At 37.1% G+C, this 18,374-nt stretch overlaps 1 protein-coding gene across 15 annotated transcripts in view; it reads right to left on the bottom strand.

Annotated features, from left to right (window-relative positions):
• The window catches only part of Acap2 (ArfGAP with coiled-coil, ankyrin repeat and PH domains 2), a 128,500-nt gene that overhangs the window by 62,521 nt on the left and 47,605 nt on the right, over positions 1-18,374 (bottom strand). For 8 of the 15 annotated variants that reach the window (XR_015441007.1, XR_015441006.1, XR_015441008.1 and 5 more), the window contains 3 exons: positions 10,303-10,335; positions 9,139-9,258; positions 8,403-8,456 (listed from right to left, as the gene is read on the bottom strand). Coding sequence is in view for 12 of the 15 variants with exons in the window: in XM_087186664.1 (XP_087042790.1) it covers positions 8,403-8,456; positions 9,139-9,258; positions 10,303-10,335 (207 nt within the window). In the remaining 3 variants the exon portion in view is untranslated. The remainder of the gene's footprint in view (positions 1-8,402; positions 8,457-9,138; positions 9,259-10,302; positions 10,336-18,374) is intronic. The other 7 variants (XM_013072029.3, XM_087186669.1, XM_004834748.4 and 4 more) reach the window with 1 other exon arrangement.

Genomic DNA, 18,374 nt, shown 5'->3' with positions numbered 1-18,374 from the left:
GGCCCTGGGCTTGATTTCTATCCCTTTAAAAATAAATTAAATTAAATAAAGCAATGGTGCCAGGGATTTAGCTCAGTGGTTCCAGTGCCTGCCTCGCAAGCACAAGGTCCTGAGTTCAATCCCCAGTACCAAAAGAATAAATAAATAAAAATAAATAAAGCAGTGGTACCAAGCAAATTATGTAGAACTTCAACATAAAATGACCATTCCATTAAAAAGATTAGTATTTTAAACCTCTGCAAACATAAAATAACAAAGCTCTTTTATGAAGTTGGCTACAATTATGGCAGATCAAGCAACTAGCTACAAGAGTTAAAAACTACAGCCAGAATTGCACAATATAGCAGCCTGCCAGGAAAATGTCAAAAACTGCTACTCTCCAAAGAAACAAAGGAAACAGAAAAGGTACTACATTTGAACAACAAAATAAATAGATGCATTTGATGGCATGCCAGAAATCACATACCTTAAAAACTACTATTATATTAAAAAGTTTTCATTGCCGAGTGATAATTCTGTTCATTAATAACTGTGCTCAAGTTAGCAGCAGTAGTTCAAATCTCTGAATAGGGACTATCTTGAAAGAGTATTGATTGTTTTGCCAAGTACCAAAACAAACTCCTAAGGATATAATTCTCAAAATGCTACAAATTTTGAAACAAAAGTCATAATAGGGAAACATTGTGATTCTATATAGATAGTATATCGAATAATGATTCCAAGTATAAATTTACATTAAGAATTTATCTAGGTTTAGCTCAATGGGACTGTGCCTGCCTTGCAAGTGCAAAGGTCCTGAGTAAGATCCTCAGTATCCCCCCCCAAAAAAAAATTATCTGAGGAGCAAAGAGTATAGCTCAGTGGCACAATGCCACACTAACTAGCATGAGGTCCCAGGTTCTATCCCCAGCAATAAGAAAAAGAGAGAAGGAAAAAAAAAATTCTTCAGAAATCTCTGAAGATCTAGTAATATACTATACATCAGTACACAAAGGGCTTCTCATACGCAAAAGTTTGCGTATAGATATAAAAAGTGTATCTGTAGACAGTAATTCCAAATTAAATATTATCAAAACGATAAATGAATCTAAACAAACCATTCAAGTTTCACTTGTGATCCTTTTTTGTTTTTTTTTTAATAAAGAAATGGTATGAGAACATAACTTGCTATTTTATACCAAAGTGCACTAAAGAATTTTACTGAAGTTTATAAGTTACAAGGAGAATTCAAAAAGCTTAGGAGAAATAATTCTCAACTTGGGGATTCATGTAATAGCAGTTATTGCTTTTAAAAGATGGCTTACTTAACTGACATTCTGTGATCCAATGCACCTATTTCAAGGAGCCCTTGAAATTTTCGACAACATATACTGACAAACTTTGCGGTTTCAAAGTGTTGGAAACATAGGAATGAAAATGACTCACTAGTGAGTCTGTGCTATCATCTGAATCTAAAAGAATTATTAAAAGTGCACAGTAAAAGAAAGAAAAGCAGAAGTGCTTTATCCTTATTTTATTGCAAATCATTTAATTTTATCCCAGAAAATACAGGCATTACTTGGAGAAGCAAGAAAGTGCAGTTCCACTTAATGAATGATTTTCCCATTTAAAATACAATTTAAAGAAGTGGAATAACTCAAATTGTAATTACATATGAGAAAGGAGCTCCTGTCAATCCAGAGAAAGGGCCATAAATACCCCTCTACCTTTCACTTACATGCCTGCATAGGCAAAGTTCCTCATCAATGACAACCACCAAGAATTTGAAAAAAATCTCTGCCTGGGCAACTTAGTAAGACACCATCTCTAAAATAATAACAATAAATGATCTAGGGTGTAGCTCAGTGGTAGGATGCTTTCCTAATGTGCACAAAGCCCTGCATTCAATTCCCAATTAGAGGGGGTAAAAAAAAGACTGAATAATCTAACCCCAATATATGTTTAGGTTTTTTTACTTGGCTAATATCCCAAATAGTTCTATTATTTTCAAATATTTATTTAAGCCCACAAAGTTATTCATAAATGACTACCCCACATTTTCTCCCAACATATCCTATACTTTCATCCTAACACAAACTGATACACCAAAACTCAAGTGTTATGAGCGCCACTAGAGGATGTAAAGCAGGTTCCACTGTTTATCATCTTTTAGAAAGCAGTTTTTCTTAAGTTTCCTATATCTTGAAATGCTATATAATTCCACTGTATGAAATGCTATGATTCCTTTTTAAAAAAGCACTTTATATAACTAGGTTTTGCCCACATTTTAACAAATGGCTCTGAGATCATATTACATCTGATAATAAATAATGCTTAATAATTTTAGAATGTTTTATAATTAAATGCCACCTGATAAATCCCCTTCTGGAGAAGGAATGTGAAACTTAGAAAAAATGACTCCTGTAAGATTAGAATTATATAATTACTAGGAATTTAACAGCAAACAAAATATGTGTTACCCTTATTCACAGTCTAAGTAAAATGTAACAGTGCTCTACAAAGAAAGAAGCTTTACCATAAATATAAAAGTACACTTAAGTCACTTCTACTGGGAAAAATTTCAAGTATAGCAAGTTAGCAAACAAACAGCATATCAACTAAAAAGGGAATAAAATTAAAAGAAACTAAACAAAGGATTCCCAATTTCATTGTTATATGTATTAGTAGATACTAACCATAGGAATAAAGCTAGAAAGGCTCTGGACACCTGGAGAAGGTCTGACTGAAATATGGTGTGTTTGAAGTTTTAATAAATGTATTACAGTAAAAGACACACTGCCATTCATTCCCCTCAAAATACTCTCCCTGCTTCCAACACTCATCTCGTGGCATTTGCCACATTCTGAAGTAGTTCTGGAAGTGCTCTTTCATGAATTCTTTAGTTGCACTGTTGTGGCTGCCTCAATGTCCTGAGTCAGTTGCATGGTGCAACGGCCAGTGAATAAGATAAATGAGGACACATTATAATGTTTTTATAAGCCTGCCTTTCCATTTGATAGCACTCAGTAGCAGCATTCACCATATTTTTGATCACACCTAGTAAAAACATCCATGAAAGGAGACTTCCAGAACTGCTTCAGAAAGTGGCAAGAATCATGTGATAAATAAGCACTTTCAAAGCAATGGGGAGTATTTTAATAGCAATGTCTCTTTCACTGTGATAATTTTATTTAAATATTCACAGTATTTTTCAGTCACCACACACATACACACAGAAGTTCACCAACATATAACCTTCAGATCTTCGGGCAGACAGGCCGGCAAATAGTGACTCCCCCATTATTATACAAATTATCTTTTTCCCCCATGCTAGAGACTTGAATTCAGTGCCTTGTGTATGCTAGGCAAGCACTCTACCTCAAGAGTTATATCACCAGCCCTAAGTTATCTTTTCAATAACATGAATTTTATAGTCAACAGTGATCCTGATGTTTGTCAAGCACAAGCAATAGTGAAAGAAAAACTAAAACAGTAAATGCCTCAATTGTCTATTTGTTGCGCTGGTACTGATTCAACAAATCTTTGTTGATTTGATAACTATTAGAAAACATTTAAGAGCTTTCACAAATTTGTAACCTTAGTCTCATTAACTATGCCACAAGTGACACCTTTCTACCAAGCACTCTTCAGTTAAAAAGAGCTGAGCATATCCAAATGTGTAATTGATAATGTGAAGCGGGAAGAAAAGGTCTAAAAGGGTACGGGAAGTGGGAGGGGTAGGAGAAAGGAAAGAAGGGAAAGGAAAAAATATGGGAAAAGGAAAAAATGGAAACAAAATCTTTGTAAATAGGGAGGGGTGGAGGGGTTGAAGGGAGGGCAGGGGAATGGGAAAAAAATAAAACTAAGATACATCATGTAAAGGTACAAGTTCCCAATGATGAATGTTACTGCATTGTATGCCTAAATGTATCAATAAACTTATGAAAAAAAATTTTTTAAAGAGTTGAGCATAACAAAGTACCTGCAGTCATGGAACTCAGAAGAACAGACAATAAAGTAAATGCAATATATTTGAGAATATATGTATATGTAGTCTCTGCGTATGTAAAGACGGGGTAGAGGGAGAGAAAGGGACCATATAGTGGTTGGAAAAGGAAGTGACCCAAATAAAATGAGAACGAATATTGTGAGGAAACTAACCACACACAGATGTGGAGGAAGAATACTGCACACACAACAGAAAGCAAACACAAAGGCCCTGAGATAAGAATTACTTTGGTGTGTCCAAAGACCAGCAAAAGCCAAGAGGCTACAGCCAGAAAAAGGTAGGGATAAGATCAGGGAGCTACAAGCAGGAGCCTAATCACACATTTGGAGTGTAATGGGGAGCCACTGCTGCTGGGGAGGGCTGTGAATCCACTTATACTATTAAAAGTTCAATCTAGCTGCTGAGCCCAGAACTCACTGCAGAATGGGCAAGAAGGGAACCAGAGGCATAAGCTGGGAGCTATGATAGAGCCTAAACAAGAGCTGGCAGTGGTTTAGCCTTAGAAGTGTCAGAGAAACTACTGACATTTTGGTTTAGGGAATTCAGTCATAGAAATTTTAAGGATAAAAATTAAGTTGATAATAATTTCCTGCTATTTTTTTTTTCGGAATTACATCCATTATGGTTAGTATGGTGGCTGCCTACCTGTTGGCTCACATCTCTACACTCCCTCCCAGTCCCCTCTTCTACACTAGCAGGGGCTAGAAACTTAAGCATATTTCCCAGCCCTTCTTCTCCCCAGTGCTTTAACAAATATAGGAGAGACAGGAATTTTTTTTATTTAATTTTATTGGTACATTTTAGGCATACAATATAATGACATTCGTCTTTGGAAATTTGCACCTTTACATAATCTCTCTTGGTGCTTATTTTTCAACCCTCCCCTGCCCTCCCTCCTTATTTACAAAGACTTTGCTTCCATTTTTTCATTTTCTCATATTAATTCCATTCCCTTCTTTCCTTTCTCCTCCCCTCCCCCTTCCCCCCTTTTCTTCCTATTTCACATTGTCTATTATACCATTTAGTCCTCATTTACACTTTCAGTTTCTCACTAGACAAACTATTTGGTATTTACACGTGTGTCCTATTTATTTCACTTAAGAGTATGGCCTCAATGTGCATCCATTTAGCTATAAATATCTCTAATTTCTCATGTTTTATGGCTGAGTAGTACTCTATTTTATTTAAAAAACCACATTTTCTTGATCCAGTCTCCAGTTGATGGGCATCTGGGCTGTTTCCAAGTTTTAGCTATTACAAACTATGCTGCTATGAACATGGGTACACATGTATCAGTGTGGTATGATTCTTTTAATTCTTTGGGGAAGATACCCAGGAGAGGAATAGCGGGGTCAAATGGGACTTCCAGTCTTAGTTCTTTGAGGTATCTCCATACTGATTTCCACAGTGGTTGCACCAGTTGACACTCCCACCAGCAGTGAAGCAGTGTTCCTCTTTCCCTACAGCCCGTCAGCATTTGTTATTGGTTGATTCCATGATAGCAGCCATTCTTTCTGGGGTGAGGTGGAATCTCAGCATTGTTTTTTTTTTCTCAGTGTTATTTCCATTTGCATCTCTCAAATGACCAGTGATGTTGGACATTTTTTTCATATGTTTATTTACTATTTCTACTTCTCTAAGAAATGTCTGTTCATTTCAGATGCTCATTTTTGGATTGGGTCTTTAAATTTGGGAGGTCTGATTTTTTTTAAGTTCTTTATAGATTCTAGATACTACACCTTTGTCTGAGGAACGGCAGGTGAACATTTTTCCCACATTCTGGGTTGTCTCTTCACTCTGTTGGTGGTTTCTCTTGCTGTGCAGAAGCTCTTTAGTAAGAAGAGATCCCACTTGTTGATTGTGCTAGTTCATGGGCAACTGAGGTTTTGTTCATAAAATCTTTTCCTACACCTATGTCTTCAAGAGTTCTACCTAACCTCTCTTCCAGCTGATTCAGCGTTTCTGTTCTAATATTTAGATCTTTAATCCATATCAATTTTAGATTAGTGCATGGTGAGAGATATAGGTCTAGTTTTAATCTTTGGCAAGTTGAAATCCAATTTTTCCAGCACCATTTATTAAAGAGGCTTTCTTTCCTCCAGTGAGGGTGTTTGGCTCCTTTGTCAAAGATGAGGTGGCTGAGTGTGTCTGGCGTTGTTTCTACATCTTCTAATCTGTTCCACTGGTCCTCAGGTCTGTTTCTTTCCCAGTACCATGCTGTTTTTATCACAGTAGCTTTGCAGTGTAGTTTCAAGTTGGGGGTTGTGATACCACCTGTTATGTCTCTGTTACCTAGAATTGCTTTTGCTATTCTGGGTCTCTTCTTGTTCCAAATGATTTTTTGGATTGTCTTTTCAAGGTCCATGTAGTATACTGCTGGGATTTCAATTGGGATTGCACTGTATCTATATAGCAGTTTTGGAAGTATGGCCATTTTCCCTGTGTTGATCCTTCCTACCCAGGAGCAGGGGATGAGACAGAAATATTTCAAGGGTACTACATTATGAAGAAAACATTTAATCTATTATGTTAATTTACAATCAGTAATTACACCAAAAAAGTCATTCTTAGTATATTACATTTTAAGATGTTTAAATATAAAGAATCATTTAATTTCAAAAGAAATTAAATATAATAAATTTCAAAAGAAATCAAATGCCTCTAAATACAGTAAAAGACAAAAAGAAAACTAGAAAGTGGTCAAACTGGTATAAAACATTAAAGCTAACATTATACAACTCTTAAAAGACAGGAATAAATCTTCATGACCTTGGATTTAGAAATGGATTCTCTTAGATATCACAGTAGAAGCACAAGCAACCCAAGAAAAAAACGGAAAAACAGGGCTTTAGAGTTCATAAAAGTTTAAAACTTTTGTGCATCAAAGGACAGAATCAAGAAAATGAAAAAGAAGGACTGATGATGTAGCAGCTCCATGGCAGGGCATGTGCTTAGCAATCCCAAGAAGGGGAGAAAAACCTAGAAAACTACAGAATAAAATATTTGAATATTGTACAATGATAAAAGTTTAATATTCAGAAGTTATAAAGAACTCTACAAATACAACTCAACAACAGTAAAAATTTTAAAAGACAAAAAACTTCAATAGACAACAATGGTAACAATGGCAGAAGATACATAAATGACCAATAAGCTCATGAAAATGTTCAACAGCACTAGCTGTTAGGGAAATACCAATCAAAATCACAATGAGACATCTCCTCTCTCCCAATAAGATGGCTATAATTTTTTAAAAAAGAAAATAATTTTGACAGTTTTTCAGAAAAGTAAATGTAGAATTGCTGCATGACTCAGCAATTTCACCAAAGTATATACTCAAGAGTACTGAAGGGCTGGGGATTTAGCTCAGAGGTTCTGGCGCCTGCCTCACAAGCATAAGGTCCAGAGTTTGATCCCCAGTAAAAAACAAAAAAGAATACTGAAAACAGGTACTTAAGCAGATACTTGTACCTGTCATTTCTGGTACAGCTAAAATTTAATCTACAATCAAAAATAAATATTGTCATATAACTTAATCCTTAATCTACTGAGCAACAAAAAAATTAGGATCAAATTAACTAAGAATGAAAAATTAGTAGAATTTTATAAAGAATAAATGTAAGTACTGATATTCATGAACAGACAGCTAATTATTCGCTGCTTCAAAATTTATTATAGGATAGCCACATTAGTTGAGCTTTTTAAAAAAATATTACAAGTATATAACTTATAAGCTACTGTCTTTTTAGTAAGCTTTTAGAAATTTATTAAGGAATCTCATGATGTTCCAAAAGTAATAGATATCCCTCATTCTTTTTTTTTTTTTCGGTACCGGGGATCAAACTCAGGACCTTGCGCTTGTGTGGCTGGCGCCAGAACCACTGAGCTAAATCCCTGGCCCGATATCCCTCATTCCTTTTATTTTATTTTTTTTTTTGGTACCAGGGATCGAACTCCGGTCCTTGTGCCTGCAAGGCAGGTGGCGGAACCACTGAGCTAAATCCCTGGCCAATATCCCTCATTCTTGAAAGATATATGCCCTCATATCTTAAATAGCCATATAAGTTGATATGGGCAACTGATGTGGTAAAAGGGCTATATTTGTAGGTACATTAAAAGAAACATCTAAATTTAAAGTGACCTTTACTTCTTTATTTTTAAATGCTTCAAAATCAGCACCGCTATAATTTAAAGAAAACAAGTTTAATCGGTATCTACATCATAGATATTAAGTTCATTATATTAGACTGGAAAATAAAACATACACATACAGGGTACACTTAGATCCACTCAACCAAAAGGCTGTTGACCAGTCATTAAATTCAATGTAATCATTCCATAAAATACCGCCACTCAAGAGAGGTACCAAAATACTAACATGATCATAGTATAACACCTACTTACTAACACTTACTGTGTGAAAATTTATCATTTCTTGAAGGCTGTCGGAAAACTTGGTCAAACTTGTCTATGAGAAAGAAACCAAAGGAAAATCAAGTCATTTAAGAGCCAAAAAAATAGGTCACAAAAATGTAACTTTAGCATTTTTGACAGAAAGAGCAAGTTACACTGTAAACAGTAACATTTACTACCAAGGACAACCCCACTAGCTCGAGGCATGCTCAGCAGTCCAGGGACCAGGCCCTTCCCACAACGGCCCTCGAGCAGACACAGAAAACATAGTGAAATGGCCAAAACACTGAGGCAGGGTTAGGAGAGTGAGGGTACGTGTGCACTGTGCAAATCAACTTTTAATGCTACTATCCTTGAAATCACAGTTATGTAACAGCACCAAAGGCCACAGAGTTTTTTTCTCCTTTAACTATAAATACCCCTATAACTATTAATAAGATAAATGGAGGGAGCTGGGGATTTAGCTCAGTGGTTCCGTGGCCTGCCTCACAAGGGCAAGGTCCTGAGTTCGATCCCCGGTACAAAAACAAAACAAAACAAAACAAAAAAAACAAGAGGGAGTTTTTGGGCCAGAGATTTAGCTCAGTGGTTTCGCCACCTGCTACGCAAGCAAGCAAGGACCTGAGTTCTGTCCCTGGTACCAAAAAAAACCGAAAACAAAACAAAGTTAAATGGATACATAATTCTTTAATGTCTTTTGCATTTATCACTTTAACTGTAATTTTAATAATACCAACCTCAACTACGGCATCATTACTAGAGTACTGTGCTAGGTCTCGAATTCCATTCATGAACTGTTTATTTGCAACACAGAAGGCTTTTCCAGTATCAATCATCACAATACAAAGCTTCACAAGCTGAAAATGAAAAGAAATTACATCAGATTGAAAATAAATTTACAGATTAGTTGAACAAATTTTGTCAGTAAACACACAATTTAACCTACGATAAATTATGCTTCATCAATAAATCCAAAAGAGACTAGTTGAACTGAACACTCTTTTTTCCTTTAGCCTATAAAGTAAATTAATTCATAGAAGAGTTGTACCAAAAAAAATGTCCTTTTAGGACTCAGGCTGTCTGATAAAACAACAACAAAAAAGTCATTTTACCCAGTTAAATTCAATCCCATAAATTAAATCTGTTAAGATTTATTAAGAACCTCCTAGAAGAAAGAAAAGGATAACCAAGCAGTATGATAAAAAGATTTGTCGTCTGAACTGTGGTTTATTGGAGGAAAGATGAGTAAACTGGTATGATAGGTTAGCATGCTGATTATTTTGGTATTGTTCTATCAAAGCAGATGTCTGAATTGATTAATCAACCACTATTAAAAAATATTCTTCCAGGGACCGGGAATTTAGTTCAGTGGTTACGCCGCCTGCCTTGCAAGTGCAAGGACCAGAGTTCAATCTCCAGTACCAAAAAAAGGAAAAAAAATTCATCCAATCTCAACTGTTCTAGGCACTGCACTAAGCGTCAGGACTAAGCACTCCTCTCTCTTTTTATCTCCCCTGACTTCTGTCCCTCCTTTCTTCCTCTCATAATCCCTTTCTTTTCCTTCTTCCTTTCATTCAGATACAGAACATTCTTTTTAAACAAAATATTAGGTGAATGCTAAACATTAAAAACAAAAGTGGAGCTGCTCTGGAGGACAAAGGGAAAGGTACTGAAGAGGGGGAAAAGGAAGGACACCAAGAAGATAAAGTACCAAGAAAAATCTAATCTCCTAAAAGATCTCAAGAGTATTTAAAACTTTTATTCTAGGGTGCAGAAGAACAGAAGTTAAAAATATAACCTCTGTTCTCACGGAGTTCTAATTCTAACCACTGACAAATTCTACAAACCACAAACAAGTGCTATGACCAAAAACCATGCATGAGCAAACAAAAGACGAATACCTGACCCAGTCTGTGGAGATCAAGGAAGGGTTCCTAGAAAAGACAGCACAGGATATTGCTAAGCTTGTAAGAGACCTGAGATAGACAGCAGATTGCACAGTACCAGGTGCAATCTTAATATATAGTCTACCTCTCCCCCAAGCACTTGAGATCAAAGCCCCGAGTTCCCCATATGTCAGGCAAGCACTGTACCACAGAACTACACACCAGCCCAAGAGCTTTTGATATATTAATGTGCATCGAACAGAGAAGAGACAACGTGCAGCATTACCAAAAGTATTTGACCATGGAATTCTCTTTAGCGGAATCATTCCCAAAGGACCAATGTTCCACAAAACCCAGTATAAGAAATACTGGCAGAGCTAAGTCTTTAAAACAGTTTGCTTCTTACAAAACAAAATAAGATGTCTTACCAGAAAAACTGATTCTAAACTTCATAGGAGTAACCAACATGCAAGAAAACAATTTCTTTGAGAAAGTAGTAAGTGAGAGCATTAGCCTTATAGGATTTAAAATAAGGGGGCCAGGGATTTAGCTCAGTGGTTTCGCCACCTGCTGCACAAGCGCAAGGACCTGAGTTCAATCCTCAGTACCAAAAAAAAAAAAAAAAAGATGTAAAATATATTACAGTAACTGAAAATTTGGTAGTGAATGTGAATAGACAAATGAGTCAATAGAACAAAATACAAGTCAAGAAACATAAAAATATGCAGTATTTGATTAAAGTAATATTCCAGGCAATGGTGGAGCAGGAAATTCCCCAAAAAGTGACACTGGGGACACTGGATAGCCATGTGAAGGAGAAAGAAATAAGTTGGATTCCAAATCCCCAAATTAAATTCAGGCGAAATAAAGATTTAAACATAAAAAATGAAATCAGAAAACTAAAAAAATAGGAAATATTTTAACACTAATCTTAGTGGAAAAAGTCTTCTGAAATGGACACAATTTCAAAAGTCATAGGAAAATACTGATAAACTCAAATACTTAAAAATAAAATATTCCTATAAGAAAAAAAAATGAACTTAATGAAAGGACAATATGGAAAAACATATAGCAACAAATTAAAAAGGACTAATTTTCCTACCATAAGGGTACATAAATCATTCTGAAAATCCAACCATCTACCAGAAAAAATGGGTGACAGACTCACACAGATAATTCCTAGAAAAGGATATGCAAATGTGTCTTAAACCCAACTCACTCTTAGTAAAAGAAATGCCAATTACTAGTTTGGAAAAGAACAGCTGAAATCAAAAAGTTTGATAATATGCTGCTTTGGAGAGGGCAAGTACAGGGAAACAGGTACTTTAATACATTGTTGGTGGGAATATAAATTGGTAACTTTCTGTGGAAGGCAATTTAGCAAGAGCTATCAAAATTTAAAACACACATACTCTCTAGGCTACCAATTTCACTTTCAAAAATGTGTATCATAGGGCTGAGGATTTAGCTCAGTGGCGCTACGCCTGCCTCACAAGGTCCTAAGTTCAATCCCTGTACCAAAAAAAAAAGATCATACAGATACATCTGCACATAAGCCATATGACACATCTGAAGCTATTCATTATAGTCACAGTAAAATTCGGTTGCAATCTTTTATTTTTTTTTAGTGGGGTGAAGATTTTGAGACATAGTCTCACTATGTAGCCCAGGCTGGCCTTGAACTTGCAATCTTTCTGCCTCAGCTTTCCAAGTGAAGAGATTACAGTATAGGTGTGTGCCACCATGCCTGGATTTGACTGCAATCTTATGTATCTACCAGTAAACAACTGAATAAATAAATTATGATATAACTAATGTAATAAAATTTAGCCATTAAAAAAAATGAGATAGGGTTGGGGATGCAGTTCAGTGGCAGAGTGCATGTTTAGCATGCACAAAGCCCTAGTTAAATCCCCAACAGCAACAAATGGGAAAATGTGGAATATCTCTATATTAATAATAAATAACAACATCCAAGATACATTAAGAAAAAAGCCAAAATGTAAAATAGGACTAATATTTTTGTTAGAATGAGAAGAGTCATTTCTATTGAAAAGGGCAAATACATATAACCTTTCATCTGCTTGGAGCATTTCTGCAAGGACACACAAGAAAGTCGGTCAGCGTATTCCCCTAGCAAGGAAATTAGAATATGACTAATTTCCACTGGGTACATACTTTACCTTTGAATTTTAAACCACATAGATAGCATTATTTATATTCACTAAATTAAATAATTCAAAATTAATTAACTTTAAAGTTTCTATAAAAACAGAGAAAGAAACAGACAGGTACAGTGGTTAAAACACAGGCTCACTTTGCTTAGGTCCCAAGACCTGCTGCCATACTTAACCACATAAGAGGGCCAGGGTGAGCTTAAGCTCTACAAACTTCAGTTTCTTCTGTTTCTTCCCTAACAATGGTCCAAAGGCACCATATCATGTTTTTACAGAAGGGTAAGATAATGCACATAGCAATAGACAGACTGTTATGGGGACATGGTAACTACTCACTCAGCAGAGATTTGTGTTTCTGAGGGAAAGTTTTGTTGTTGTTACCTGCTTTTGTTTAGTTTTACTAAAAAACAAACCAGCATGTTTATCTACTTAAGATAATAAGGTGTTAAAGAAAGGTACAGAGAGAAAAGTCTAAGCAAATTACAGGGGAAGTAGAGGATTTGGAAGTACACAGAAAAAGAAATACTTTCATTGTAGGAGGAATGGGAGAAAAAAATGAAACACTTAAGAACAGATCCTAAATGTTGAGATTAGGAACAAAAAATAAAAACATTCCCACCAAGCAGAATGAAGGACATTCTGCTAAGAAGGAAGAAGATAATGGTCCATCTTAAGAAAATGGTGAAGCATTGAAGAGCTATAAAGTTAACAAGAGAGGGACTTGATTGAGTTTTAGAACAACTGTTTTGCATCACAAATTTCAGTACTATGTAGCTCCACCAATTGGTTTCACCAAACAGCTGTATTTTCCTGTAATGTTTTATAATCCAGGTATGGGGCAGATCAGATAAAAAGATAAGATAGATAGCCAGACAGACTGATTTAAGACAAAACAAATTCTGCTGAGCATGGATCTGCTGAGCCTGGTGATGCGTGCTTCTACTCTGGAGGCTGAGGCAGAACAATCATTTGAGAAACAAATGCTCCAGGGGAACAAAGCAAGATCCCATCTCAAAAAAGTAGAATTCTGTAAACTTAGCATTATGGAAAAGAAATGAAGGTCTCTGAAGAGAAAAAAAATATATATATATAAAATTTAAAATAGACTGAAAGAATTAACAGCAGCATTATTCATAATGGCCGCAAAAAAGAAACTACCCAAATGACCATCAGCTGATGACTGGCTAGACAAATGTGGTATAGCTGTACAACAGCATATACAGTAATTCACCCATAAAAAGAAAGTACTTAAAAGCATCCTAAGTGAAAGAAGACAGTCACAGAAGGTCAAAAAATGTATGATATATGTCCAGAATCCATACAAATAGGCAAATCCACAGAAATCCATACGGCAAATCCATAGAAATACAATGGACCTTGACTTACAAACTCAATTGGTTCACAAGGGCTGGCTGTAACTCAAGACTACCCATAGTGTGTTCCAAACTCCCCAAAGCACCCCTTAACTAACCTTTTCATAATAAAAAAGGGTTGTATAATACGTGTAATTTACCAGAAACACCAATAATTTCCTAGTGTATTCACCAAAAATTTATAAAATGTGCCTAGTTTACCAGAAACAATTTCATACTCTGCTCACCACTCAAGGTGACATCTTTGGCTTGTGAGAAGGGAGGATGAAATGGAAGGTGGTTATGGTCTGGAAGGAGAGTCCCCTTCCACAAGAACATCAGGAATCTGGCTCTCTGGTGTCCTTTCTCTCTTTGAGAGAGTTTGCAGCCCACTAGGACCTGCTTCTGGATCAGTAGGTCTCAACCTTTTCAGAACTAAAAACTGGTCTAAGCCCATCTGTTTCTGTCTTTTCTTTAATACAGTTCTGTAGTATGACATGACAATGTCATTAAGCAAGTGAATGAAACAATTCAGCTTTTTCTCTCTCTGGGCGGGTCTTCATGACTTTATGTTTTCTGAACATTCTAGGGGTCTCAGAGCAATAAACCAAGAGAGGCTTTATCTTAAGGTCACCACTCGCATTGGCACATAGCAATAAGGTTAGCCTATCCTTCATAGGCTTGAGCCTGCCATTTTCTTCTCTTCCTGGGTAATGTATGTTCTTCTGGGAGTTTTCTTCCAGAAAAGGCCAGTTTCATCACACTTGAAAACTGGATGACAGCAGAAGCTATTTTTCTGTGTCATCATTTCCAAGTGGTGCATGTAATTTTCAGCAGCCCTTTTATCAGCACTGGCTGCTTTACCATGCCTAGTTATGCTATGAACCCCAGTTCTCGTTTTAAAATTGTGAAACCACCCCTTATTTGCATGAAATGTTTCACCATTATCACTCATTGATGGATTATCCTTTATGAGATCTGCATTTAAAGCCTTAGCTTTTTCACAAAATATACTCATGTTGTGGTCAGGGCTTGCAAGGGAAATAGATTTATTACAGGACACATAATTTACAGGATTATTTTATAATAGTCACCCAAAAAGTCAAATCAGGAAGAGTGCAAGAGATCTAACCACACCCTAGAGACCCAAAGAATCCAGCCCAGGGCCTGGATCCCACAGCAATGTCCTGCACAAGTCCAGCTGAAGGTCTAAAGTCTAAGGCAGTGTCCTCCATGAGTCCAGCCAGAGGCCTAGAGCTCACGGCTCTGTCTCATGCTTGTCCAGTCAACGATCTGCACCTGGAATCCACAAAGGCCAGTGGCGGAAGCCAGAATACCTGCACCAGTGGGGTGAAAGATCTGTGCCACCAGGCTGAGGGATCTGCACTGGAGCCAGGAAGCGACACCCATGGTGAAGATCAGAGCTCCCCTGACAAGAACAGCAGCCATTCCCAGTGACAGCGAGGACCTGAGCTCCTCTTCCAAAGAGAACAGCCAAATTCACACCAGGAAAACCAACTGTAGCAAGCTTCTCCTAGAAATCAACAGCCAACGATCTTCCCCTCCAGTTCTCTTTTTATGCCATTGGCAACAATCCTCACGTGGGTCTACCAGGCCCAAACCATGGTGATTCAGTTCAGCTGGGCGTTCCAAGTTGACCATTAATTCATCCACCACAACTCAGAGTATAACCTGCCATCTGCCTTTCGTTTATCCACACTAATGATAGCTTTTCTACCTTGTCTAACACTGTTGATCATGACTTACTAATTTGAGTAACACCTTTAGCAACACTAGCCTCCTTATACAAATTCTTTTCTCTATAAGATTGCTGATTTCAACATGTTGTACATACTAGTAAGACTGGTCACACAAATGTCACTCTCATATTTCTCTACAATTTCTTTTTTTTCCAATTGTGATTGCTTTCTTTACCTTCCCTTCCTTCTTTGGCATCTTTTCTAGCTTTTGGGGGAGCCATTCTGATAGCTGTAATCATAGCGATTACATAAAGGACTGACCGAAATCACATCCACGAACGTAGATCTGGGCTCAGACTGACGCTTATGTATGCTTACGTAAGCTTTTCTGGCATTGTGAGTCTGTTTACAATGGCACAAGTAGCCAGCATATGGGTCGTGACTTTGGTCATAAGCTAAAACTAAAATTCCAGTCGTAACCCAAGTTGTTTGTATGTGAGGCTTATCGTAACTCAAGGGTTACTGTAACTCATTGGGTTACCAGAGGATGGTGGGAAGAATTGAAAGTGCTAAAAGGTACAGGGTTTTCTTTTTTGGGTAATAGAAATATTTTGGAATTAGACAGTGTTGACTGTTACACAACACTGTGAATGTACTGAAAATCACTTTGAAATGGGGGATTGTTAGGTCAATTTTATCTCAGTAAAAAATTACCAAAAAAGTACACTGAAGCAAATTTTAAAATGATCTAAAATATTGCAAGTACACAGATTGAAAGAGCAGAATTCTAGGTAAGTTTGGTGAACAGAAGAAGCAGCAGTGAGGCTGGGAACCTGAAGGACCAGAGGCTCCAGTCAGAAAGCAGGAAATCAGCATTCTAGATTTCAGAGATTACAACTCTGAGTGCGCAGGCATAGAATACAGCTGTGAAAATGGGTGTCAGAAAAAACACAGGTCACAGTCCCAGGACTCAAAGAACTTCCTAAGCAGAAGCACACACACTGCAGCTGTCCAGGAGGAAAGGCTGAGCTGTAAGGGAAGAAGGAAAGGCAGCCACAGAGAGACTGAGCCTCTGCCTCAGTAGATGACAGCCACCAACAGGACTCCACAAAGGGAAGACCTTTACCTAAGAGTAAATGTCAAGTGAGTCAGAATTATCAAGCTAGTGGCCCTAAGGCATCCATCCATTCAACCATTTTTTACTAAGGGATTACTATGTCATAGGCACCCAGACAGATGATAGGAATACCATACATTTGCTGACTAGTTTTGAATACACTGTATCCTCTCTAATTCTCATTTTTTTCATGTATAAATTAGGGGTGATACCAACTGTGCAACATTACCGTGAAGACTAAAGTAAACATAGGGTTTCGTGTCCCTAAATGCACAACAAATGAGGGTCTTTTGTTGTTTTCTCTTTTAAAAACAATCTCTGCCTTCAAGAAGCCAGTAGTCTATTGAAAAGACACCATCAACAATGTTTTGTTATGGGGTTTTTTTGTTTGTTTGTTTTTTAGTTTTTTGAGACAGGGTCTCACTACGTAGTTCAGTTGGCCTTGAACTCACTATGTAGCCCAGGTTGGCCTTGAACTCACAACAATCCTCCTGCCTCAGCCTCCCAAGTGCTGGGATTACAGCATCATCAATGTTTATTTTGAATTTACCATATGCCAACCATGCTAAGCACTTTACATGTAATATCTCATCTTATTCTCATAAGAACTCTGAAATGGATGGATGGATGGTCAGTTGGACAGACAGATGAATAGACACACCCATTTTCCCCATTTTGGAGATAATGATGTTGAGGCACAAAGACTGGAGATCTTGCCCAAGGCCACATAAACTACTAAATGGTAGAGCCACAAATCCAGACAGCTCCAGGGTTTGTACTCCTAACTATTAAGCTATGCTAACAAACCAAAAATCACAATCATATTAATAGTTTAAATGGAAGAACGTGCAAGAAATAATGCAACACACACACACACACAAAGCTGAAGTTTGGTAGCACTTGAGCTGAGAATAAAAGGGAAGACACTTAACAGGAAGACACCAGTGAAGAGATGCAACAAGACTAAAAATTATATCCACATGGCAACTCTGATGCATTATGATGCTGCCAATGCCGGAACACCCTGCAGAATGGATAAGTAATTGGACTCAATAAACAATGACACTCATGAAGCATTAATCACTAGAAAGAATGTAACTACTGATAGCATACATTATAAGCAAAGGAAGTGTGAGCTAAGTCACCAAGCTAGCTTAACCTGTCACTGGCTTGATTTACAATGATACTATAGGTGGAACTTGGCCTGCACAAAGTTATGAAATCACTGAACTAGTCTTAGAGGAACCCAGCCCTGTCCCCCATTAGTCTCAATGCCAACACCTTTAATAACAACCATTCCTTGCTCCTCCTCAGCCTTTCTTCTCTATGCCATAGTTCTAAAGTAAAAAATGACAGAAAATAGGGCCACGGATTTAGCTCAGTGGTGCTATTGCCTGCCTCGCAAGTTCAATCCCTGGTACCAAAAGAAAAAAAAAAAAAAAATACAAATAATAGCTTAAGAATTTAAGGCAATTCCACCGCCTGCCTTGCAAGCACAAGGACCCAAGTTCGATCCCCAGTACAAAAAAAAAACAAAAAAAGAATTTGAGGCAAGTGCATTTTATAAGGGATCAGAAACACCAAAGCATAGAACTCTGGGGCCAGAGGGAGAGAAACAGAAGATATTTCAAATGCTGTCAAGTTTCTACAATGACCTTCATAGCCCTTTGGGTAAGAGACTCTAAAATGAGTCTAATGTTTTCTTATCATTGAATGTCAGTATTTTAATAATTTGCTGGGG

This window comes from Heterocephalus glaber, unplaced genomic scaffold (genome assembly GCF_053883595.1).
Source record: "Heterocephalus glaber isolate CG9 unplaced genomic scaffold, H.glaber_assembly_v1.0 deba00001504, whole genome shotgun sequence".
NCBI lineage: Eukaryota > Metazoa > Chordata > Mammalia > Rodentia > Bathyergidae > Heterocephalus > Heterocephalus glaber.
The sequence above is the reverse complement of the archived record's forward strand: the minus strand, read 5'-3'. Positions and strand labels throughout refer to the sequence as shown.